The 27037-nt window shown below is 42.3% G+C and overlaps 1 protein-coding gene across 1 annotated transcript in view; it reads left to right on the top strand.

The window, feature by feature from the left end:
* Positions 1–26060, top strand: part of fibcd1b (fibrinogen C domain containing 1b) — a 165815-nt gene extending 139755 nt beyond the window's left edge. The window contains exons 7-8 of the mRNA XM_017459418.3: positions 2900–3079; positions 22024–26060. Of these exons, the coding sequence (XP_017314907.1) occupies positions 2900–3079; positions 22024–22292 (449 nt within the window). The 3' untranslated portion in view covers positions 22293–26060. The remainder of the gene's footprint in view (positions 1–2899; positions 3080–22023) is intronic.
* The last annotated feature ends 977 nt before the right edge of the window (positions 26061–27037 follow it).

The following is a 27037-nucleotide window of genomic DNA, read 5'->3' as shown; positions in this document are numbered from 1 at the left end:
ATATCCAGGCTGTAATAACGAATGAATGTGTGTGGCGTAGACCTTCCTGCAGCAGCACACACATCCTGCAAGGATACCGCTTTGGACAAAGCCTTCGAGGAGGCGACCGCCCTATTGGAATGAGCTCTTATGCCCAGAGGCGTGGCGAGACCATGCGCCTCGTAAGCCAAAGAGATTGCTTCCACAATCCACTTAGAGATGCGCTGCTTTGACACAGCATCACCTTTACTGTCACCGCCAAAGCAGACCAGCAGCTGCTCCGACTTACACCACTGGCCGGAGCGGGGGACGTAAGTACAGAGAGCCCTTACTGGACGCAGTAGGTGCATCCTCTCTTGTTCCGGTGCGAGGAACGGAGGAGGGCAGAAAGCCTGCAACACCACAGGGTGGGTTGCTTCTCAGAGGCTGAGAAGACAGACCTTACATGACCACAGAAAGGTCCCAGGAAGGTATGCACAGCCTGCAGATGGGCCTCAGCCGACTGACACCACGCATAAACCTCGAAGTTCGAGGATGTTGCCCCACAGAGGCTCCATCAACAGGGGCGTGGCTGGCTGACACAGTGGCCACTTAAACCCTGATTGTAGAAGGAGCCAATCCTGCTGAGAAACGTTCTTGTAAAAACTCCAGGACTGTAGCTATTGCGCAGTTCACCGGGTCTAGCTGATATTCCTCACACCACAAGACAAAAAGCCGCCACTTGAGCGGACACAATTTCCTTGTGGATGGTGCTCTAGCGTTTAACATGGTCTCTACAACCTCAGTTGTGAGACCAGAATCTATGAGCTGGTGCCCCTCAGGGGCCAGACACAGTTTCCATAGTTCTGGCCGAGGGTGATAAATCAGCCTTCCGGCTTGAGACAGTAGATTCCTGCAGATGGGAATCTCCCAAGGAGTACCGTCGAGCAGGGAAATTATCTCCGAGAACCATATTCGAGCTGGCCAATAAGGTGCTACTAGCAGCAGACGTAGACGGTCTTGGCAAACTCTCACTAGAACTTGTGGGAGCAGAGCGATCGGGGGAAAAGCATATAGACGTGACCTTGGCCACATGTGCACCATGGCGTCCAGCCCCAGTGGTGCGGGAGGAGTGAGGGCGAACCAGAGCGGGCAGTGTGTTGTCTCCTCGGAGGCAAACACATCCACTTACGCTTGTCCGAACCTCCGCCATATGGACTCCACCACTTGTGGAAGGAGCCTCCAACCCCCGGGCCTCAGCCCCGGGCCTCAGCCCTGGGCTCTTACATTCCGACTGCCCGGAATGTACATTGCACTCACTGACAACAACTTCCCCTCTGCCCAGAGAAGGATTAGGTGCGCCTGCCTGAACAGGGGCGTGAATGTAACCCTCCCTGGTGGTTGATATATGAGACCACCGCTGTGTTATCTGACACAACTAGCACATAGTGACCTCTCAACTAAGGAAGAAAGAATTTCAGTGCTAGGAATACGGCCCGCATCTCTAGGCGATTTATATGGCACTCCAGATGAGGGTCGCTCCAAAGACCGTGAGCTGGACAGCCATTTAAGACTGCACCCCAGCCCATGAGGGACGCGTCTATCATTACCGTCTTGCGGTAAGGAGACACCCTAGAGTGTGACCTGAGGTTAGAAACTGCGGGCACCTCCAAATACTCAGAGCATGTGGGCACCGTCTCATGACACTTATTACTCTGAGGTTTCATCCACGGATGAAACCCCCGACTTTTCAGCCACCAATGAAATGGTCTCATGTGCAATAGGCCCAACAGTATGACGTTGACTGCTGCTGCCATAAGGCCCAACAGTCTCTCGCAGAGACTGGAGGGGATGCCCAGACCTAGTTTTATCTTGCTCAAAGTTGATAGAATCGATCCTACGCGTGTTGGGGATAGAAACGCCCTCATCGTATGTGTTTTCATTTTTAAATGTTCTTGCTTTTATGTCGCATCATATTTCATTTGAAAGCAAAGAAGAAAAAGAAAATTTCCTTTTTCTATTTCTTTCTTCAGACCACATTTTTTTCTTGGTTTAATAATAAGTCATTGTGTTTGAGGAGGGTGATCTAAATGGCAGCGAAAATCCCTATCTTGTAATTTTCTACTGAAGAAAAATCTAGCGTTTGGATTGCATAATCTAAATGGAGAGCCCAGTAAATTGACTTTACAAGGTGTATAACGCATTTCTGAATCCATGCAAATTTCCTCGCATAAATTTTTACATACCTTTTGGACCTTTGAGCTCAAAGAGAATAAACACTCTTGGAAAACAATCATTTACACAATGGGGAAATTATATTTGAATGTTGTTGTTTTTTTCTGTGGCTCAGTTCAATTAATTATGTATTAATTTTGATTATGACTGTGTGAGTCATATGGAAATAATGTGAAGAATAAAATTTTTTAAAGAATTTTGATGTGGCAATAAACAAATATTAAGGTAGGGTCAGAGGTATAGTTTTTCCTGACATATATTACATTTAACATAATAATAATAAGTCACTGAGAATTCTGTAAAATTATGGATGGAATTGGTCTGGGAGTTGCTGCAGCTTCATTCTGGAATTGGTTAGAATGTAATCGGACTGAGCTCTACAGAGGCATGTCAATTATATTCAGGTTAACATTCACTTTTGGAGCAGTCATGCAGATCAGTGATGCAGTAGATCCAGAATGATGCTGTAAGTCAAGGTTAATAAGCCACAAACTGAAACCTATCTGTGACCATCTGTATTAAAAAAAAAAAAAAAGATTCACCCCCACAATATCATTAATTCAGGTTGTGAGGGTTTTGGTTATGTTTTGCTTTTATGTTTCATGGACAGAATTGAAAAAATGAAAAGCCTGGAAAATATGGTATTGATAATTCCTGTAATAGCTGACAGTATTTTTCTTACTTTCTTTAACTCTTTCTCCTATAGGTTTAAGGCAGATCCATGCTTTATCTATCCAGGCAAACTATGAGTTGAGGATAGATCTGGAAGATTTCGAAAACAGTACAGTATTCGCCCAGTATGATATGTTTGGGGTTGGACTGTTCTCAGTAGACCCTGAGGATGATGGCTATCCACTGACCATCGGTGACTATACTGGCACTGCAGGTATGTATACATGGTTGTGTAAAATAAACATAACACATAATGATTCACTGAGATGGGTTGGCACCCCAACCCTAGTTTGCTTCAGTCTCCCCCTGTGACCCTATGTAGGATAAGCGAAATGGAAAATGGATAGATGAATGGACATGGCAGGGCGCATATTAGCTTAGTGGTTAGCATGTTTGCCTCACACCTCCAGGGTTGGGTTTTCGATTCCTGCCATGGCCCAGTGTGTGCGGAGTTTGCATGTTCTCCGCGTGCTGTGGGGGTTTCCTCCGGGTACTCAGGTTTCCTGCTCCAGTCCAAAGACATTCATGGTAGGCTGATTGGCATGTCCAAAGTGGGTGTGTGAGTGTGTATGTGATTGTGCCCTGCGATGAATTGGCAACCTGCCCAGGGTGTGCCATGCCTGATGCTCCTTGGGATAGGCTCCAGGTTCTCTGCAACCCAGTAGGATAAGCGGTATAGAAGATGGATGGTATGAAAATGGTGATTAAAAATTTCCACTCAGAAAACAAAATCAGAGAAACTGCTTAACTTTCCTGTAATAAAATTATTCACATAAAAACATAAACAGATATGTAAATACATGTCATGTATCGTGACGTAACGGAGATAAGGTAGGATGCAAGCACAGTGTGAACAGTTTTATTGAGAGAGACACAGGCAGGTAAATCCAGAACGTGATCCAAAAACGTAATCCAGTAACATGCAAAGTTCAGACGATCGGCAAACAGGCATAAACGAGGCAAGGCAGGAATCAAAGTCGTGGTCACGGGATACTGGGTCGATATACCAAACATGAAACATAAACAACAGCGAGGGACTGGTAGCGGAGAAACCAGCGTGAACTTAACAAACGAACCTAAACATGAAACATGACATGAACTATGACTATGAATCTAAACATGAAACATGAAACTATGGACTGACTGTGGTTATTTAAGGACTCTAAACTAATCTACTACAACTCATTCAATATTCCGCGTTGTGTGCTGGGAGGCGCGCGGTATATATGCAGAGATAATCAGCGTTGTAATGGCTGACAGCTGAGGGCAATTCAGACACACGTGAAACTACAACCAATGACAGAACGGGGAGGAGACATGACAGAAACATAAACAAATGTATGTGTCGAAATGTCACGATTGTCCACAAGGGAAAAGCAGGTGCTCGCGCACCTGCTTGTGCACGCGCGCTCACATGCTCCACAGCGCGCTGCTTAAAGGGGAATTCATGACAGAACCCCCCCCAAGGGCACTCCTCCCGGAGTGCCACGAAACATCCATCTCCATTGGCGGCCCCGGCCCCCTGGGCAGAATGTCTCAAGCAGAGCCTGGAGACCGCACGGCGTTCTTGGCGAAACAAAAAAGCAGAGCGATGTACACGGCAGAGCAGGGAAGCAGAGCGACGTCCTCAGCTGAACAGGTAGGCAGAGCGACGACCACAGCCGGGCAGACAGACTGAGCTATGTCCTCGGCGGAGCATGAAAGTGGAGCGACGTCTTCGGCGGAGCGTGAAAGCAGAGCGACGTCCTCGGCTGAACAGGGAGGCTGAGTGACGTCCTCGGCTGAACAGGGAGGCTGAGCGAAGTCCACAGCTGAACAGGGAGGCTGAGCGACGTCCACAGCTGAACAGGGAGGCTGAGCGACGTCCACAGCTGAACAGGGAGGCTGAGTGACGTCCACAGCTGAACAGGGAGGCTGAGGCTCTGAGGACACCAGGTGAACCTTGGGCATGGGCGGAGCTTGGGTGGCCGTGTCGGTAGACTCGGGCGTGAGCAGAACTTGGCTGTGCGTGTCAGCAGACTCGGGCGTGAACAGAACTTGGCTGTGCGTGTCAGCAGACTCGGGCGTGAGCAGAACTTGGCTGTGCGTGTCGGCAGACTCAGGCGTGAGCAGAACTTGGCTGTGTGTGTCGGCAGATTCGGGCGTGAGCAGAACTTGGCTGTGCGTGTCGGCAGACTCGGGCTTTGGCAGAACTTGGGCGGTCGTGTCGGTAGACTTGGGTGTGGGCTGAACTTGGGTGACCGGGTCGGTAGACTTGGGTGTGGGCTGAACTTGGCCGACCGGGTCGGTAGACTTGGGCGTGGGCTGAACTTGGGCGACCGGGTCGGTAGACTTGGGCTTGAGCAGAACGTGGTCAGCCGTGTCGTTAGACTTGGGCGTGAGCAGAACTTGGTCGGCCGTATCAGTAGACTTGGGTGTGACATCAGGAACTTGAGACTTGACTTGGACCTCAGAGACTGGAGACTTGACTTGGACCTCAGGGACTTGAAACTTGACTTGGACTTGGACCTCAGGGACTTGAGACTTGACTTGGACTTGGACCTCAGGGACTTGAGATTTGACTTGGACTTGGATCTCAGGGACTTGGTTGTCCGTGTTAACATCAACTTGGTGGCTCATCCGCTCATAATGCATGTGGAATGGAAGATCAGCACTGTTCGCCACATTAACTCCTTTCAACAGCTCATCCAAGTTGTAGCTCTGCCCTGGTTCTCCAAACTCCCTCAGAAACAGGTCCGAGAACTGGCTACTGTTCTCCAGTACCCAGGCTCTCATGGCTGCTACTCGCTGTGCCCACTTGCGAGCTGGGCCAAAAAATCGGGACATCATGAACTTAATCCATTGTTTCTCTCTTGGCTTCGGGTCAAACAGCTTGAGAAGTAACTCTGGCAGTCAATCATAAAATAGTCCGGATAACCAAAGAAGCCATCATACCGATCGGGAAGGTCCACGAAAGTCCATTGCAAGAACTGCATAGAATCCAAGGCGGGGATGATTGGCGTGGACCTCCGGGTTCTGCGTCCTCTTCGTTCTCGTGCTGCATCCGTGATGGGTGGAATATTCTGTCACGTATCGTGACGTAACGGAGATAAGGTAGGATGCAAGCACAGTGTGAACAGTTTTATTGAGAGAGACACAGGCAGGTAAATCCAGAACGTGATCCAAAAACGTAATCCAGTAACATGCAAAGTTCAGACGATCGGCAAACAGGCATAAACGAGGCAAGGCAGGAATCAAAGTCGTGGTCACGGGATACTGGGTCGATATACCAAACATGAAACATAAACAACAGCGAGGGACTGGTAGTGGAGAAACCAGCGTGAACTTAACAAACGAACCTAAACATGAAACATGACATGAACTATGACTATGAATCTAAACATGAAACATGAAACTATGGACTGACTGTGGTTATCTATCGTAAGGACTCTAAACTAATCTACTACAACTCATTCAATATTCCGCGTTGTGTGCTGGGAGGCGCGCGGTATATATGCGGAGATAATCAGCGTTGTAATGGCTGACGGCTGAGGGCAATTCAGGCACATGTGAAACTACAACCAATGACAGAATGGGGAGGAGACATGACAGAAACATAAACAAATGCACGTGTTGAAATGTCACGATTTTCCACAAGGGAAAAGCAGGTGCTCGCGCACCTGCTCATGCACGCGCGCTCACATGCTCCACAGCACGCTGCTTAAAGGGGAACTCGTGACAATACATAAACTGATATGCATTTTAAAATACCATTAAGTATAATTAGGGCCACAATAAAAAAACGACTGGAATAGTGGAAAATTTCCTCGATAGTGGACACATGAGGATACCTCCTTGCCCCCCTACACACACTTTGAAGATGTTGATGATGGAGGCAAAGAGAAACATTTCACATAAGTGTAATTGAGTGCTTTTTTCAGTTTGCAATTATCTACACTGATATGGGTGGAGCCACATAAAACTGGTGCGACATTTGAAATTTGCTGATGCGGTAGGATTTATTAGTCAAGTGGTGGTGTTCTTGGAAGCTGAAAGTTCATGAAAATCCTGAGAAATCATATGCTTGTAAATTAATTTTTCCAATATGTTATGGAAATTGTCTAAATCATACAAGTGTTTACCTGGTCTGGCATATCTAGATAGTTCATGGAGTCAGTACGATCATTTAAGCTCGGACAGCTTACATGAAATATGGATTGCTCTACTTATTTAGCACACCTTTTCAGAAAACTAATCTGCGGTCACACAAAGACAAGGAATGCTCTTAACACACCACATCCATCCATTCATTATAAATTTGCGAGGTACAATTTCACAGTGACAAAGCACTACATGATAGAAGAAATCACTAGAGAGAGCCAGTCAGTGTCTTATCACAGCAAGACAGATTATTCTCACAAGATATGTTTTAAAATCAAGCATATCGAAGAAAACCATATAAGCACCCATATGATATAGTTGATTTATTCTCCAGTAAAATGTGTCCAGGGTTCCCTTTCAAAGGGAACTTCGATGTTGCGTTTAGCATAACATTATGAGAGCACCTCTCACACGTGACCGGCATCTGAAACTTGCGTAAAATTATGCCTGTTTATAGGCATGCCTTGACCAGCTGAAGTGGCAATTAAGCGCGATCATGTGATATAAATATGGCACCTGTGAACCACGCCATCAGCCTTATTATCTTCAGCGAAAGACTGGATGTCGGTTGTTTGTGTAAAGAAGCAAAAAGATGATTCATTTCCTCTCTATCTTTTTTCAAAATCTCAGAACTTTTCTATCCCCTTAAAAAAAAGAGAAGAAAAAAAAAGTAATGAGCGAGAGAGAAAAATATGAGTGAGAGAATTCAGGTAGTGTGTTACGGCTTGCTCCCGTTTCAACACGGGAATAGTATGTAGGATGTGATGGCAACCTCGAGAGGCTGTGCATGGTAATGCCTACATTAAGGAGCTCCACTCGCAACTCGTGCTCTTTTTGGAAGCCGAAGCGAGTTGGGTTTCAGAGCCTCGCGGATCTGAGCCGGCCACTGCCGAGGCAGCTAGCCGTCTCAGGTCCGGGGGATCTTTTATGGATCTGGAAGAAGAGCCGGAGACAAGCGCTGCTCCATCTCTTGCTCTGTCTTCCGGGTTCGGCTCTCTGTGGGAGTTCACCTTCCGCTATGGAAAGCCAAAAGGGTAAAAAGAGAGGGAAAAAACCCCCACAAAAATAATACTAATAATTCCTCTCTGACTCCGAGGAGCCAGAATGGTGCACTAAAAACTGAGAGCAGCATATACAGAGCTGCGGGAAGTGATTACTAAGGCTGGATGAGCCTTTTTCTCCCCAGTGAAAGTAAATTCCTCACACTGCAGAAAACTCCCCTTTCTTCCAGAAGTGCATGACAAAATATCAGGCTTCTGGGGGAAAATCATGCATAAGCTGTATTTATAAGCCCACGATGTTGGATTATTCAGCCATTGTGGGGAATGAATGGCATGGCTATTTAGCTATGCTGAAGATGGAGGAGGCGCTTGCGAACTACCTCTCTCTCCATTGACGACAGGTAATTAGGGAGGCCAGCTTTGCCATCCAAGCCACCGTGTAATGCCACCGTGGCATTGGTGGGCAAGGCTTATGCAGTAGTAGTCTTGCTTGTGGGTCACTGCAGACAATGACAGTGTTGCAGGCCTACCAAGCAGACCTGCTAAGTGAGCTCGACATATGGTGGCATTCAGCCAGTTCCTTCCCTGTTGTGTCAAGTTCACTCAGGCATCCACGAGTGGAGCCCGGGCCAGCACTAGTGTGATGGAGACACAGAAGGCGAGTATGGCAACCCGCCAACCCCCGCAGACAGCCAGGGTAACCGGGCGGCACAGTCACGGCCTGCTACTTGGTGGTCATAAAGGCCAAGCAGGCAAAGGGGCCGTGGAGGGACGTATCAGGGGACATGGGGTTGTTAGGGCAGTTAGCCCCCAGTGCTACTGTAGGGCCTCCCCTAGCCAAGGCTGTCCCAAGTTTTCAGTGTTCTCTCATCAGCGAGCTGTCACAGGGTAACGAAAATCTGATGCTTTCCCTCCAATATAATGGGGAATAGTGGTCATATATTGACCACCAGGGAGGATTATGTCTGCACCCCCTGTTCAGGAAAGTTTGTCAGTGAGTGCAATGTACATTCTGTGAATATGGGGGCAAACATCCTGTTGAGGACTGAGGCCGAGGAATTGGTGGCTCCATCCGCAAGTGGTGGAGTCCATATGGCGAGGTTTGGCCAAGCGGGACTGCATGTGTTCGCCTCCGAGGAGACAATACACGGCCCGCTGTGGTTAGCCCTCACTCCTCCCACACAATTAGTGCTGGACCCCATGGTGCACATGTGGCCGAGGTCACATTTGTACGCTTTTCCCCCGATCACTCTGCTCCCACAAGTTCTAGTGAGAGTTTGCCAAGACAGTCTATGTCTGCTACTAGTAGCACCTTAGTGGCCAGCTCGAATATGGTTCTCAGAGATAATATCCCTGCTAGATGGCACTCCTTGGGAGATTCCCATCTGCGTGGATCCAATGTAGACCCAGTGAACTGCGCAATTGCTACAGTCCTGGAGTTCTTACAAGAACTTTTCTCAGTGAGGTGGTCTCCTTCTACAATCAGGGTTTACGAGGCTGCCATTTCAGCCAGCCACGTCCCTGTTAATGGAGCCTCTGTGGGGCAACATCCTCTAACTTTGAGGTTCATGTGTGGTGTCAGGCGGCTGAGGCCCATCTGCAGGCTGCGCATACCTTCCTGGGACCTTTCTGTGGTCATGTAAGGTCTGTCTTCTCAGCCTCTGAGAAGCTTCTGACTCTAAAGGTAGCTCTTCTGCTGGCCCTGACATCTCTCAAGCAAGTAGGAGATCCACAAGCTCTCTTTGTTGCCCCTTCCTGCCTTGACGTTGCCCCTGGATTAGCCAAGGCCTTCCTATATCCTATGCCGGATTATATTCCTAAAGTGCCTACATCAACTACCCACCCTGTGGTGTTGCAGGCTTTCTGCCCTCCTCCATTCCCCACACCAGAACAAGAGAGAATGCACCTGCTGTATCCAGTAAGGGCTCTCTGTACTTACATCCAATCCTCCGGCCAGTGGTGTAAGTCAGAGCAGCTGTTGGTCTGCTTTGGCGGCGACAGTAGAGGTGATGCTGTGTCAAAGCAGCGCATCTCTAAGTGGATAGTGGAAGCAATCTCTATGGCTTACGAGGCGCGCTGTCTCGCTACCCCTCTGGGCATAAGGGCTCATTCCACTAGGGCAGTCACCTCCTCGAAGGCTTTGTCCAAAGGGGTATCCTTACAGGATGTGCCTGGTGCTGTGGGGTGGTCTACACCACACACATTCATTCGTTATTACAGCCTGGATATTCATTCCACCCCAGGCTCAAGTGTCTTGCAGTGACCCTCGGGCTTGGGTCTTTTTGAACAGGCTGTACCCTCGGTATGACGGAGTGGGTATTCTCGTTCTCATAGTGTTATGCTAAACGCAACGTTGAAGTTCCCTTTGAAAGGGAATGTCTGGGTTAACCCTGTTCCCTGAGAAGGGAAAGAGACATTGAGTAGCTTTGTCATACCAGGGCAGGCGTCTTCGCTTCAGATAATAGAGGCTTATGGCGCGGTTCACAGGTGCCATATTTATATCACGCGATGTCCTTAATTGACACATTACCTGATCATGGCAGGCCTATAAATAGGCATGATTTTACGCAAACTTCAGATGTCGGTCGCGCGAGAGGATATCCCATAGTGTTATGCTAAACGCAAAGTCTCGTTTCATTCTCAGGGAACAGGGTTACATGCGTAACCCAGATGTTTTTTATAGCATAGCTTCAAGTTTTTCTAGCAGCACATGTTTGGTTATCTCAGGACACAAGGCCTGAATCTTCTGGCCTGCTACTGTGCAACAGTAGGTCACATATCTCAGCACCTAAACCTGCATTCCCAGAGCTGCTTTGTGAGTGCATTTGCCACTAGTCTTCCTGAACAATAAAAGAAAAAATGACTAGATACTACTATTGGTTTTTATTACTATTCAAATTTATATTATGACTCTTACCATTATTTATTGTTTTTAATTGTCCATGCAGTAAAGCTGTCTGCTTCTAAAAACAATTCTTTGGAAATACTTAAAATACAAAAAATTAAATGGACCATTTACATGGACCTTTTTTATGTAATCCAAAATTTCTTGAGCATTAGGTATTGTCTACTCTTTGTAAAGAATTATTATTATTATTATTATTATTAGTAGTAGTAGTAGTAGTAGTAGTAGTAGTAGTAATAGTAGCAGCAGCAATAATAATATCAGAAGAAAAATATTGAATGTTATTGTTTTTTTATTACAAGCACTTTTTGTCACTCTGAGTCTCTGCAAATAAACTGAAGAGAAATACAAATACACAAATGCAAAAAAGCAAAACAATAAAGTCAAGTGGACAGTTCATTGAGCTTCATGCATAAACATTTGACATATACCATGCCATATAAATGCCACAAAACCCTAACAGATGATTAATATTGAGTTTAAAAGCTTTGTTTCAAGACAACTGATTGAATGGTCCTATTGTAAGAAAGTGAGGAAAATACACACACACACACACACACACAAACACACACACACACACACACACACACACACACACACACACACACTCCTAGACAGACTCATAAACTACCACTTTGCAGGCAGATCTGACTGATGTAATGTATTCACATTGTCATGGACAACAAAACACAGACTTTGGTACTTTGGTATTGTAAACTTACTAGAAACACTTTCATCAATTGCATCCTAAATCCCGAGTTGTGTGTGTGTGTGTGTGTATGTGTGTGCGAGAGAGAGAGAGAGAGAGAGAGAGAGAGAGAGAGAGCGAGAGCACATGGATCAGATGCCTAGAGAAATGCTTGCAGAATCTATTTTAAGCTGCACAAATTAGCCTTAATGGAATCCATCTCTAGAGTCAACAGGGCAAAATATCCAAAAGGATTTGTAATTCTTGAGAAAATTCTCTGCTTTTTTTTTTTTATCAAGGGTACTGCAGACTATCTACAGTGGATATAAAGTCTACACAGCCCTCTTAAAATTGCAGGTTTTTGTGATGTAAAAAATTAAACCATGATCTTATTTTGGGGGCAAAAAAAAAGAAAAACTGCTAATGTCATGATATGCAGAAATGGGCATTTGGACTACACTTCCCATCAGCTACTGCACCTCCCGTGATCATTCAATTCAATTCAATTCAATTCAATTTTATTTGTATAGCGCTTTTTACAATAGACATTGTCTCAAAGCAGCTTTACAGAAATATCAATATGGTATACAGATATTAAAGGTGTGAATTTATCCCAACTGAGCAAGCCACTGAGTGGCGACGGTGGCAAGGAAAAACTCCCTAAGATGTTTTAAGAGGAAGAAACCTTGAGAGGAACCCGACTCAGAAGGGAACCCATCCTCATCTGGGTAACAACAGATATTGTGAAAAAGTTCATTATGGATTTATATGAAGTCTGTATGGTGTTAAGAGCAGCCGTAGTCCCCGCAGTCTGGAATTAAAGAAGATTTGAGCTCCATCCAGAGGCAGAAAGGATCTGGATCTCTAGTATCTCCATAAATTCGTGTGGGGCTCGGCGAAAGGAGAGAGGGAGAAAAAAGATAATTATGACTGCGAAGTAGTAGAACAGAATCTAGTAAGGGTAGGCTTGAGTAAACAAATATGTTTTAAGCTTAGACTTAAACACTGCGACTGTGTCTGAGTCCCGAACACTAATAGGAAGACTGTTCCATAACTGTGGGGCTCTATAAGAGAAAGCTCTTCCCCCTGCTGTAGCCTTCACTATTCGAGGTACCGTCAGATAGCCTGCATCTTTTGATCTAAGTAGGCGTGGCGGATCATATAAAACCAAAAGGTCGCTTAGATATTGTGGCGCGAGACCATTTAGTGCTTTATAGGTTAATAAAAGTATTTTATAATTAATGCGAGATTTTACTGGGAGCCAATGCAGTATTGATAATATCGGTGTGATATGGTCGTGTCTTCTAGTTCTAGTTAGGACTCTAGCAGCTGCATTCTGGACTAATTGGAGCTTATTTATATTCCTACTGGTACATCCAGACAGTATGGCATTACAGTGATCTAATCTAGAGGATCATGTCACATGACTGTCTGTACCTGATTCACATTTGGGGTTAATTATGCCTGTAAATAAGTCATGTTTTGTACTGCACATGTGGTCTTGTGTTTGCATTTCTTTGTTTTTATTTCGTTATCCTTGTACCTTGCCATGAGATCCATAGTTTTTGTTTTGTTTCGAACTTTATTAAATTTTAAAACTTGAGACTGCATTTGCAACCACCTCAACCTGCTTCACCTGACAGCTACAATAACCTGGCTGCATAAGTGTGCATACTTCTTAAGTAATACTTTGTGAAATAACTTTTTGCAATAATACAGCCCTCAGTGTTTTTGGGTAAGAGTGTACCAACTTGACACATCTTGATTTTGCAATTTTATTCCACTCTTCCTTGCAGAAATGCTCCAGAGCTATCAAATTGCAAGGGGATTTCCTGTGAACGGCCCTCTCATGTCACTCCACAGGTTTTTATCTATTTAGATCTGGGCTGTGTCTGTGCCATTCCAAAACATCTTGATCTTATTTGTTCACCGTTATTCATCTTCAGCTGTCTAACCGAGGCCTGCTAAAATAGATTGGTATTAGGAGCTATCCATGATCTTCACTAGAGCCCTAGTCTCAGCTGAAGAGAAGCAGTACCATAACATCATGCTTCCACCACCATGCTTCACTGTGGTTATGGTGTTCTTTGGGTGATAAGCTGTCTTCTTTTTACTTCAAATACTTCTTTTAGAATTATGCCCAAAACTTTCTACCTTGGTCTCATCAGTCCATACCACAATTTGACACACACTCTGGCAAAATTTATGTGGGCATGTTGTCACATTCAGGAAGTGACCAGTGACCAGATATTCCTTCAGCTCCTTTAATGGAGACCTATTATGCCCCTTTTTACAAGATGTAATATAACTCTCAGGTGTCCCCAGAACGTGTCTGTGACGTCTCAGCTCAAAATACTCCATTGATCATTTATTATACCATGCTGTAAATGTCCCTTTTTGGGTGGAAGCGAAAACGTCTTCTGGATATAAAGCTGGATCACTAACAGTTTGCATTGATCCATGCTTGTGAATAAACTTTTTACATTACATTACATTTACATTTATTCACTTAGCAGACTCTTTTATCCAAAGCGACTTACAAATGAGAAAGATACAAGCAAAGCGATATAACAAGCAGAGAACAATACAAGTAGTGCTACCATACAAGATCCATTAATTGAATTCCAGAAGAAGCAAAGTGCAGAGTAGAGGTGTAAGTGCAATTTGTTTATTTTTTAATTTAAAAAAAAAAAAATTATTATTATGAGTTGGTTAGGTGTTCATGGAAGAGGTGGGTCTTTAGCTGTTTTTTGAAGATGGTGAGAGATTCTGCGGTCCAGATTGAAATTGGAAATGCATTCCACCACTGAGGAACAGTTAGAGTGAAGGTTCTGGAAAGGGACCTTGCGCCACGCTGTGTTGGAACTGCTAAACGTCGGTTGCTAATCGATCGCAGATTGCGAGAGGGAACGTAGGCCTTCAGAAGACAGTAGAGGTAGGAGGGTGCTGTTCCTGACAAGGTCTTGTAGGTGAGCATCAGGGCCTTGAACTTGATGCGGGCAGCTACAGGAAGCCAGTGGAGGGAGATGAAGAGGGGTGTGACATGGGTTCTCTTTGTAGTGACTCTTGTTCACAAAGCAGTCCGGTGTAAAATGATTCACATAAACATAAGTATTTTCTATTTTGGGGGGCACGTTTCCTTCAAAAATAAAACTACTCCACTGCGTCTTCAGTGGCTCTGATGCCAGGAGTACATGACGACTCTTATGTTCATACTTAAAGCCAACAACAGAACACACACAAAGCTTACGAAGTTGAGACATTCTTCTTATCACTACAGCTGCTCCAGTGTGTAGAACATGGTGCACTGTGTGCAGCACACATGGGGGAGGATCTATGCTAATAGGGCAGAGTCTGTCACCAGTCGTGAGTGGGGCCTGTTCCAATGTGACATCACATTGGATAGAAAATGCAAATGACTCATTTTGAGACATTGTTTATGATTTATGGAGATGTGGGGGAAAAGGAGTGGGTGGATTTTTACCATTATAGGGTGGTTGTGTACACACACTGCCGACAGACATGTATGTTCAAACACCATGTGAAAGTGAATTTTGCATAATACAGTACATCTGGAAAGTATTCACAGCGCTTCACTTTTTCCACATTTTGTTATGTTATAGCCTTATTCCAAAATGAATTAAATTCATTGTTTTCCTCAAAATTCTACAAGCAATACCCCATACTGACAACGTGAAAGAAGTTTGTTTGAAATATTTGCAAATTTATTAAAAATAAAAAACAAAAAAAGCATGTGTACATAAGTATTCACAGTCTTTGCTCATTACTTTGTTGAAGCACCAATTACAGCCTCTTAAGGTCTTTTTGAGTATGATGCTAAAACTTGGCACACCTATTTTTGGGCAGTTTCACCTATTCTTCTTTGCAGGACCTCTCAAGCTCCATCGGTTGGATGGGGAGTGTCGGTGCATAGCCATTTTCAGATCTCTCCACAGATGTTCAATCGGGTTCAAGTCTGGGCTCTGGCTGGGCCATTCAAGGACATTCAGAGAGTTGTCCTGTAGCCACTCCTTTGTTATCTTGGCTGTGTGTGTAGGGTCATTGTCCTGTTGGAAGATGAACCTTCACCCCAGTCTGAGGTCCAGAGTGCTCTCGAGCAGGTTTTCATCAAGAATGTCTCTGTACATTGCTGCATTCATCTTTCCCTCGACCCTGACTAGGCTCTAAGTTCCTGCCGCTGAAAGACATCCCCACAGCATGATACTGCCACGACCATGCTTCACTGTAGGGATGGTATTGGCCAGGTGATGAGTGGTGCCTGGTTTGCTCCAGACATGATGCTTGCCATCCAGGGCAAAAAGTTCCATCTTTGTTTCATCAGACCAGATAATTTTGTTTCTCATGGTCCTTCAGGTGCCTTTTGGCAAACTCCAGGCGGGCTATCATGTGCCTTTTACTGAGGACTGGCTTCCGTCTGGCCACTCTACCATACAGTCTTGATTGGTGGAGTGCTGCAGATATGGTTGTTCTTCTGGAAGGTTCTCCTCTCTCCATAGAGACATGCTGGACCTCTGTCAGTCTGACCATCAGGTTTTTGGTCACCTCCCTGACTAAGGCCCTTCTCCACTAAGGCCCTTCGTTCGCTCAGTTTGGCCGGGCGGCCAGCTCTAGGAAGAGTTCTGGTGGTTCCAGACTTCTTCCATTTACGGATGGTGGCGGCCACTGTGCTCATTAGGACCTTCAATGCTGCAGAAATGTTTCTGTACCCTTCCCCAGATCTGTGCCTCGATACAATCCTATCTCGGAGGTCTACAGACAATTCCTTGGACTTCATGGCTTGGTTTGTGCTCTGACATGCATTGTTAACTGTGGGACCTAATATAGACAGGTGTCTGCCTTTCCAAATCATGTCCAATCAACTGAATTTACCACAGGTGGACTCGAATCAAGTTGTAGAAACATCTCAAGGATGATCAGTGGAAACAGGATGCACCTGAGCTCAATTTTGAGTGTCATGGCAAAAGCTGTGAATACTTATGTACATGTGCTTTTTTGTTTTTTATTTTTAATAAATTTGCAAAGATTTCAAACAAACTTCTTTCATGTTGTCATTATGGGGGATTGTTTGTAGAATTTTGAGGAAAATAATGAATTGAATCTATTTTGGTATAAGGCTGTAACATAACAAAATGTGGAAAAAGTGAAGCGCTGTGAATAATTTCCGGATGCACTGTTGGTCCCCTTTAATATTGCAGTAGGTCTCTTGGTAGCCTCATTCAGTACATTTACATGGACAACAATAATGCTATATTAACTTGATTAAGACGATACTCTGATTAAGAAACTACCATGTAAACAGCGATTATTGATTATCTTAATCTGATTAAAGTCATACTTGAAGTAAACACAAATCGAATTAAGACGTGGAGTATTCCTATTTTAGTCGCATTATCGATGTGCATTACAGACATGTAAACACCTTAATCACACTATTAACGTCATGTGGCATTTTGCGTCAGGACACACACACACACACACACACACACACACACACACACAAACGGCAGTGCTCAACCATTTGACCATAAACAAGAGAGCATGGCTGTGTACGAAACGGCGTACTTATCTACTATATAGTAGGCGAGACACATGTATTTCTGCTACTATATAGTAGGTAAGTACACAGTTTCGGATGCAGCCCATGGCTTCAAGCAGTCATCTATTTGCACGTATAGCATGACAAATAATTAACTGCACTTGAAGCTTTCGTAAAAGTTAAAAATTAAACTGTTGAAAAATGAAACCCAAAACTGTATTTATACGGTACCATAACAAAGATGAACTTTATGTTGATACGTGAAATTCTGGAGAGAACGTCAGACAGCGTGGCGTGGTGACGTAATGACATGTGCCATTAATCGATCTATGTTCTATAACATGTAAAATGGGAACATGAAAGGAGTATTCTAAAAGCAACTCATCTAAATACCTTAATCACAATATTGTCCTATTCAGAATAAGGTCAATAATTACATTATTGGTGTCCATGTAAATGTAATCAGTGATAATTTTTCATCTTGTGCTTTCAGCTATTTGGAGGGACATCCTTTTCTTGGTTGATGATGATGGCCTTCACAATGTTCATCTAATGTTCTGAAAATTCTTTTGTACCCCTATCCTGATCAATACGTTTCAAAAATTAGATCATATATATGCTTTGTAAGCTCTTTGTTGGCCATGGCTTCAGCAGTTGGATTAAACTAAGAAGATTTCAAGAAAATGCTACAGAGTCAGCTAATCTTCATTTGAGGTTAATCAGAATAACTGATTAACTGTGTATGATAATCGCTTTTGAATATACAGTATCTCACAAAAGTGAGTACACCCTTCACATTTTTGTAAATATTTGATTATATCTTTTCATGTGACAACACTGAAGAAATGACACTTTGCTACAATGTAAAGTAGTGAGTGTACAGCTTGTATAACAGTGTAAATTTGCCGTCCCCTCAAAATAACTCAACACACAGCCATTAATGTCTAAACTGCTGGCAACAAAAGTGAGTACACCCCTAAGTGAAAATGTCCAAATTGGGCCCAAGGTGTCAATATTTTGTGTGGCCACCATTAATTTCCAGCACTGCCTTAACCCTCTTGGGCATGGAGTTCACCAGAGCTTCACAGGTTGCCACTGGAGTCCTCTTCCACTCCTCCATGATGACATCACGGAGCTGGTGGATGTTAGAGACCTTGTGCTCCTCCACCTTCGGTTTTAGGATGCCCCACAGATGCTCAATAGGGTTTAGTTCTGGAGACATGCTTGGCCAGTCCATCACCTTCACCCTCAACTTCTTTAGCAAGGCAGTGGTCATCTTGGAGGTGTGTTTGGGGTCGTTATCATGCTGGAATACTTCATACTGATCATGCTCTGCTTCAGTATGTCACAGTACATGTTGGCATTCATGGTTCCCTCAATGAACTGTAGCTCCCCAGTGCCAGCAGCACTCATGCAGCCCCAGACCATGACACTCCCACCACCATGCTTGACTGTAGGCAAGACACAGGTCTTTGTACTCCTCACCTGGTTGCTGCCACACACGCTTGACACCATCTGAACCAAATAAGATTATCTTGGTCTCATCAGACCACAGGACATGGTTCCAGTAATCCATGTCCTTAGTCTGCTTGTCTTCAGCAAACTGTTGGCGGGATTTCTTGTGCATCATCTTTAGAAGAGGCTTCCTTCTGGGACAACAGCCATGCAGACCAATTTGATGCAGTATGCGGCGTATGGTCTGAGCACTGACAGGCTGACCCCCCACCCCTTCAACCTCTGCAGCAATGCTGGCAGCACTCATACGTCTATTTCCCAAAGACAACCTCTGGATATGATGCTGAACACGTGCACTCAACTTCTTTGGTCGACCATGGCGAGGCCTGTTCTGAGTGGAACCTGTCCTGTTAAACTGCTGTATGGTCTGGCCACCGTGCTGCAGCTCAGTGTCAGGGTCTTGGCAATCTTTTTATAGCCTAGGACATCTTTATGTAGAGCAACAATTCTTTTTTTCAGATCCTCAGAGAGTTCTTTGGCATCAGGTTCCATGTTGAACTTCCAGTGACCAGTATGAGGGAGTGTGAGAGCGATGACACCAAATTTAACACACCTGCTCCCCATTCACACCTGAGACCTTGTAACACTAGCAAGTCACATGACACTGGGGAGGGAAAATGGCTAATTGGGCCAAATTTGGATATTTTCACTTAGGGGTGTACTCACTTTTGTTGCCAGAAGTTTAAAAATCAATGGCTGTGTGTTGTTATTTTGAGGGGACAGCAAATTTACACTGTTATACAAGCTGTACACTCACTACTTTACATACTCACTACTTGACATTGCAAAGTGTCATTTCTTCAGTGTTGTCACATGAAAAGATATAATCAAATATTTACAAAAATGTGAGGGGTGTACTCACTTTTGTGAGATACTGTAAGTGTGAATGTGACTAGTTAATTCTGAGCACAGTCACATTCCCCATTATAAAAGAGCGTACACAATTGTGCAGCCAGGATATTGTTTTTATGAAGTTTTTTTTCTTACAGTTAACTAGCATGTGGTTTTCTTTCTTTCTTTTTTTTGTTATCCATAACTACAGGCTAAACAAGCATAACATCATGATGAATTATTATTTTTTAATCAGCAAAACAAAGAATGTCTACCAAAAGAAGAAAGGCATGTTAATCAATCTAGGAAAGCATCACTATGCCATATTACATGTCACACATTACTTTGAACGACTGGCTCACCAAGCTGGTCATTTAAATGAGGGAGCCTTACACACATCTGGATAGCTGATCCTCTAAGGTAGTAACAATGGCTGGTAGCCAATATTATCTATTAATGTGTATAACTCAGTGGGACTTAAATGTCAGACTTCCATGCTGAGGGGTTTGATTTGGACCACTACTTATGGTGCATGTACATCCAATATAGCACATTCATCCCATTTGGGAAACAAGTGTAAGAGAATAATTGGTGTTGAGTAAATTCTGATAAAAATGGCACTGTTCATCTCTCACAAGAGGTCTTGATCACTCAACAGTCATGGTCCCGGGTTGCCATAAATTCTTCTGTGCTTATGACCCAAAAACCAGAGTTACTGCAGGGGCCCCTGGGAAACTTTTATCAGAAAGCTTCTGTAAAAGCCAGTAGAAATGGAGGAAATTTTAGTGCCTGCTGTTGTCTTGAAGTAGTAGGGTCAGAAATACAGCAGCAAACAAAAACAAAGTGGCACAAAGACGTCAACGTTTAAGGAATTAAGGAATAATCAAACAGTATCCTAGCCATTTCTTTACACTAGTAACACTTCCAGAAGTGAGAATTAGATGTATAGATTCAAACTACAACCATGTTGGAGTACTCTGGTGCATATTATTTTTATGCCAGGCCACGTCATCACAAGTTTTTGTATTTTGCATACAAAATTTTTTTAAAAATGTGGAAAATTTGGATCAATGGGTTGCATGAGAATAGTTAAACATAGTTAATAAATAATTATTAACTATGTTTAACTATTCTCATGCAACCTATTGATCCAAATTTTCCACATTTTAAAAAAATTTTGTATCCCCCCAGGCACAGGTTATTGTGGTAGTTTAGGCACCATAGCCACCAGCATTCCTGAAATAGTAGTACTTCTTGCTTACTTAATGAGATGGAAACAGAAAATTCAGAAACTAAAAAAAAAATTAACTAATTTTTTAATTAGTTAATTAGTTAATTAGTTAATTAATTTTTTAACACCACTGCCTAGACCTTGGCATCATGACCCCTGATATGCCTATGGGGTCACCAATTTTTAAGAACTGTTATTGATAATGTAGTTCAATGCACATAAGCTATATATCTCGCCTGGTTTCCCACTGAAGTTAAACAGGGTTGAACCTAACCAGTGCTTGTATGGGAGATCTCCTGGGAAAACTAAGGTTACTGCTGGGTGTGGTCATTAGTGAGGCCAGCAGGTGGTGCTCAACATGTGGTCTGTGTGGGTCCTAATGCCTCAGTATAGTGACAGGGACAATATACTGTAAAAACAGCACCGTCTTTTGGATGAGACGTTAAATCGAGGTTCTGCCTCTCTGTGGTCACTAAAAATCCCCCGCAGCACGGGGAGAACATGCAAACTCCGCACACAAATGGCCCCTGCGGGACTCAAACCCCGGACCCTGGAGGTGTGAGGCGAACGTGCTAACCACTAAGCATGCTGTCATATTTCAAATAAAAATTTGTTTTTTGGGCCATCAAACTGGCCAAAAAAGTTTGCGTACTCCTGGAGTTTTTACTTTAGCATTTTATTATTCTATTAATTGGTGCCATAATTTTGACAATTATGTAAAAACGTTGGATAGTAATGAAACCAGTACATAATTACTAGTTAGCGAGTCACAAGGCATTTCATTTCCCACGTTGTTTGCAATCATTGATTTCCAAAACATCTTTCTTTGACTTGATTCCTTATGCTTCAGTCCATATTACCGGAGCTTGTCTGCTCATCACATTGTGTGCGCATGTGTATGAGAGAGAAAATGAAAGGTGCTTGTATAAAAAGATGAGAAAATCACTCCTGAACTTTTGATAAATCCTCAACAAAGTGATCTGTCCTTTTCTAAGTCTTGGAAGGACAAGAACTGAGTTATTTGTTTCACTTATCTCTGCCTTTGCATTTATATTATTGGCTTATGCAACATTAATCACTTTTAAATGACACAGGACTCTTGGCTAAATTGATTAAACAGAGGACTTACTGTATATGTTTTCTAAGAGAGAACGCGCGTGCGTGTGTGTGTGTGTGTGTGTGTGTGTGTGTGTGTGTGTGTTTGAGCACAAGACAGATGTCTCACACAGTGTCCCACATACCTTGTTTTTCCATCCTTCTTATTTCCTCTCTGTATGTTATCCCACTCAGGCGACTCCTTGCTGAAACACAATGGTATGAAGTTTACAACCAAAGACCGTGACAACGATCATTCCGAGAATAACTGTGCGTCGTTTTACCACGGCGCATGGTGGTATAACAGCTGCCACATGTCCAACTTGAACGGCCAATACTTGCACGGTCAACACACCTCTTACGCCGACGGAATTGAGTGGTCGTCTTGGACTGGCTGGCAGTATTCACTCAAATTTACTGAAATGAAGATTCGACCCACACGTGAGGAAAGGGAGAGCAAGTGATCCAATCAAAAACAATTATGGAAACTGAAAATATTGGAAAACATTTAGAAAATAATGCATAAAAAAATGTATAAGAAACTGAAACTAACTATCATTGCTGACTGTGATTATGACAAGGAAAGATCCTTTTTGTCACAATTGTTTTTTTTTTTTTACGTTTCGTTCTGTTGCCTCATTTTGAAGAGAAGTCCTAGTTGAAGTGTATTGTAAACTCCACTGGATTGACTGGTCAAAGATACAGAGCATCTAGAAGAATCAGGAAGTTTCTCAATACATGATATATCTACTCATAATGCAGTCTTTTCCACTGAGAGGAAGGAGTTTTGGTTCTTCCTTTAGGAATGCAGGAGCTTTTATTAATCCGAAAAAAGAAGAATGTCAAGAAGAGTGTCACAAAAATTGGGCTAATTGGCAAAAGATAATTATTAGTGAAATATTGTATGGAAAAGAACATTGGGGGATTGTTGACAGATTGAGTTATCGTTTTTGGCATACATGCATATATTAACTTTTACTTATCACAGTTACTTACTGAGCCAGCTTTTCAACTTCTTCTCCCACAGATGGTGGTGTGTGTGTGTGTGCGCGCGTGTGCACGTGCATGCATGGGGTGTGGGAAGGGGAGTTCAAGAAGTAGAAGCAAGTATAATTAACAAAGTTGGATCTCAAATAACAAGGAATATCAGCGTGGTAATTCTGGTTTATGTCACTTCATCGGATTTAAGGCATCTTATAATCATATCGCATCAATCTGATATTGTTTTAATATCTACATATTGACTAATATTTATCATAACTTTGTCACATGACTACCCACTTGTGATGATGTTTTAGGTCTTTTTTGTTGACTATTTTATGCACCCTGTTGCACATGCTGTACCATTGCTGTGCAAAAGTCTTACTCTAATTTTTTAAATACTCATAATGTCTTATGCCTTATAATGTCTTTAAAAAAAAACAAAGGTAGTGTGACCTTCACATTATCTAGAAAGACTGTGGCAGATTTTCCAATAGGCTTAGAAAAACTTACTAGCTAATTTCCTTATTAAACTGCACAAAAAAAATGCACCCAAGACTATTGACACACTCTTAAAGACAACGGATCACACCAGATATTACCTTTGTTTAGTGCTGTCTGGTGCAGTTTATAGTAGCTGTAATGTAGAAAATGTTTAATTTCATTATTTTTGAAGTCATGTTAGCTTTACAAAAGTTCTTTACATGCACATAAGACTTTTACACAGTGCTGTGTATGGATTCCTCTGCCTTTTCTTTTACTGTTTAGAAAAGAAAATTGCATCAGATTTTAATTCCTTTAGGGAATTCTATACTCATGCTGACTCAATCCCCTGAGCCTTCCGGAGGTCCTTATCTAACATATTTCACTTGAACTAATAAAGTATTGTTAAGATGACAAATGCACCACAGAGACATTTGAGGATGGGTTGGATGTGAGGGAGGAGGGTGGGTGTCAGGGCACAGGCTGTATTAAAATCACTATTGGATTGCAGGACTATTTCAAATTGATTTGTGAGTCTCCACTCCACCCTTCTGTTCTGTTGTCTCTCTCTCCTTGTCTTCTGCAGCATGTCTGATCTACCCTTGTCCACTTACATCAATTATGCTTCCTTTTTTTTTACTCACATTATTTTACTCACAAAATAAAATGTTTGTCTGGTCAGTAAGAAAGAGCACAATACATCAACATTCCTGGATTTATGAATAGAAAAACAAATTAACACATGTGCAATGAAGCCATAATTAGGACATTAACTATTTGCTTTTCACAACATTTCAAAGTGGCTCATTTACTGAATAAAATTCAGCAGTTATCCTAAATACATAATGGTTCTTCTTGTATGACAACTGTGCACAACATGGCTTCTGCAAGAGCGCATTATTATTGCAGTCTAGGTTTTTACTAGTTTGTAACAAATTATTCTATTTAGATTATTAATTCACACATTATTAACTCCCTTTTACAATGCCTGTGTCTGATATGGAGGCGTAGGCAGAAGCAAATGCAGGTATGGCAGTTTAATAAAACAACAAGAAGTGCAAAAGATAAGGCAGAAGTCAGTAATCATGAACAGACAGAAATCAGGAAAACAGTACAAACAGGGCAGGGCAAAGAGACGAGGTTGTAAACGTAAGCAAAGTTTAAAACAAAAAAAAAACAAACAGAATAAACAGACACTGTACGAAGGTTTGGGATAGACAGAGACAAAAGGCGACTGAGCGTATACTACGCAACCTGATGACTAAATGAGAGTCTGCTTCTATTAGCACTGCTTTGGGCTAAAATTAGTAAATTTTCAGAAACCTCGGAAATTATTTTTTTTTGTACTTTCTGCTTATTTATTTACATTTGTATTTAGAAATTAATTTTTATGTGACTACTAAATGAAATAACAAACCTACACAAAAAAATGTATATGTTTAATACCTGCATATATCACAATATATATGGCAAACAAAAATTATTTTAAGAAAAATGATCACCTGCTAATTCAATAGAAAGACTGCAGTGTTGTTCAATTTCATAAAAGCTATATACTTAAAACATACTAACTCCATCCGTAACTCAAATCTAGCCTTTTCATATCATTCGACATATGGAACATTGCCAGAACAATACGGTGCATTGCATTTCCATATGAGAACATGTTTCACATTGCATCTGGTTTAAAGTAGATAGAACAATGAAGTCAGTTGAGACACAGCCCATGTCAAATCTACTTCCAAGAATTGTGCATCAAAAAAGTGAGAGCTGAAAAAATGTGTCCATGTTCCCTGTAGCTGTGCAAGATCAGTCTTGTTAACCAGTCAGCCACTGAAATTGATGTCTGGATGAAATAAAATGACAAAGCAGGGCTAAATCATTTTATGTTGATTTAAGGTCAACTGTGGGTCCTGAAGCAAGTCTCTTTTTATAATGTACTGAAAGCTTTATTGTGTAGATTTTCTGTACAATGTGTTTTAGAAAGTGTTGATGCATGTAAAATGTTTTTTTTTGTTTGTTTGTTTGTTTGTTTGTTTTTTTGTTTTTTGTATATACAAAAGCACAAAAAGCACAGCCATTTTGATGAACATTTAATATCAAATTTATATTCCCATATTCTGTCACTTTTTGTGAAACCTGAGACTTGAGCTGTTTGGATTGCGGTGGGATTTTACAGATTAAGACTATTTGGGACCAAAGAAAGGAGATGGAGCATCAGAGAAATTCAAAAACACACCAACGTTCCCCAAACTATACTCCACCAGTGTTTTTTTTTGTTTGTTTTTTGTTTTTTTCTTGATTTAAGTGATTTAAAGCAACAATGGAGCTGCGTTCACAGGACCTTGTCTTCACAGACTCTAAAATCTTCAAGAAAAAAATATTTATTTCAGTTTGATGCCTTTGTCTCCATGCTGCTGAGGCAGCAAGAGCTTCTCTGTTCTTTACTTTTCACTGACACTCTCACTCTCTCGCTCTCTCGCTCTCTCTCTCTCTCTCTCTCTCTCTCTCTCTCTCTCACTCTCTCGCTCACTAAGTAAGATTATGTCTCCATTGTTTTTCATTGGCTTCAAAGCTACCTCTCTTGTCCCAAATCATCTGTCAATTAAGTTTGTGAAGTTAGTAAGTTTAAGTTAGTGAGTGAGTGGGTGAGAAACAAATACATGTGTAAAGGTAAGTTGTTGTTTTCTGTGAATGAGATTGGCTCTATATGATGTTTGAAGAATTTAAATAAATGACGTCAATAAACAGATTATATTGACGGTGAAGGCTAAGGGTGTATGGTGTACATTTTTATGAGAAACTGTTGAGTGATTTCAGTCCATTCTGAGTTTGCTTGCAACAACCAATAAAAGAAATGCTTTTATAATGAAGCAGCAAGACATTACTTGTTACAGTGTCTTGGTACATTAGCCTAGAGGATACTGGTTTGGAAGTAACTTATTAAACAAACTAAAAAGTTCACATTCACCTTTCTAGTGAATATTCTTTGTGATGGACTACACTCTGAATAGATAGTCCATGCTGTTATTGATTAATTCTAACCAAAGTCAGTCATGGAGAAAACCAGGCAAAACAAAATGGTGCATTGGTTAGAATTAATTTGGAGAAGAAAATAAAAAAACACTAGAAAACACTACTTTTTTTTTATACACAAGAGAAGATTGTTTGGCATTGAGTTGTGTAATCATGAACACAATTAAGCATAATGACAGAGCAGCCCATTTGTGTACATAATTTAACAGATGTTTCAGTAGTCACTGCGCCTTCATTCACTAAATCCACAACTAAATGTATTCAAAATGGTTGATGATGCAATAGCTGTTGTCAAACCAAAACAAAGTTCAGAGAGTGTAAATGAACTCTCTCTCTCTCTCTCTCTACATTTCCTCACTCCATTGCTCCTATAACAACAACTAGCAATGCAAAGAGAGATGTCTGACTTTATCAGACCTGCCAATACATATGTATTTTAATACTGGAGTCCGCTAGAATGAGTTATAGCTTGATAATGCCAAAAGAGCAGTCTTTCTTTTTCTCATAATAAAAATGACAAATTAGCCATTCGACATATGAATCTGGAATAATTGACTGTCCTGTCCCCCCAAAAAACTTGGAAGATCTTTAATCTTTTTGTCCTATCTATAGGAGAAGAGTGGAGGAAAGCATTCTCCAAATGATCCTGCAGGACTTTGAAGGTTTTAAATCTAATTTGAGCCACTGTTTTGTTATAAGGATTATAAAT

The sequence above is a fragment of the Ictalurus punctatus genome, chromosome 28 (assembly GCF_001660625.3).
Source record: "Ictalurus punctatus breed USDA103 chromosome 28, Coco_2.0, whole genome shotgun sequence".
Taxonomy (NCBI): Eukaryota; Metazoa; Chordata; class Actinopteri; order Siluriformes; family Ictaluridae; genus Ictalurus; species Ictalurus punctatus.
The sequence above is the reverse complement of the archived record's forward strand: the minus strand, read 5'-3'. Positions and strand labels throughout refer to the sequence as shown.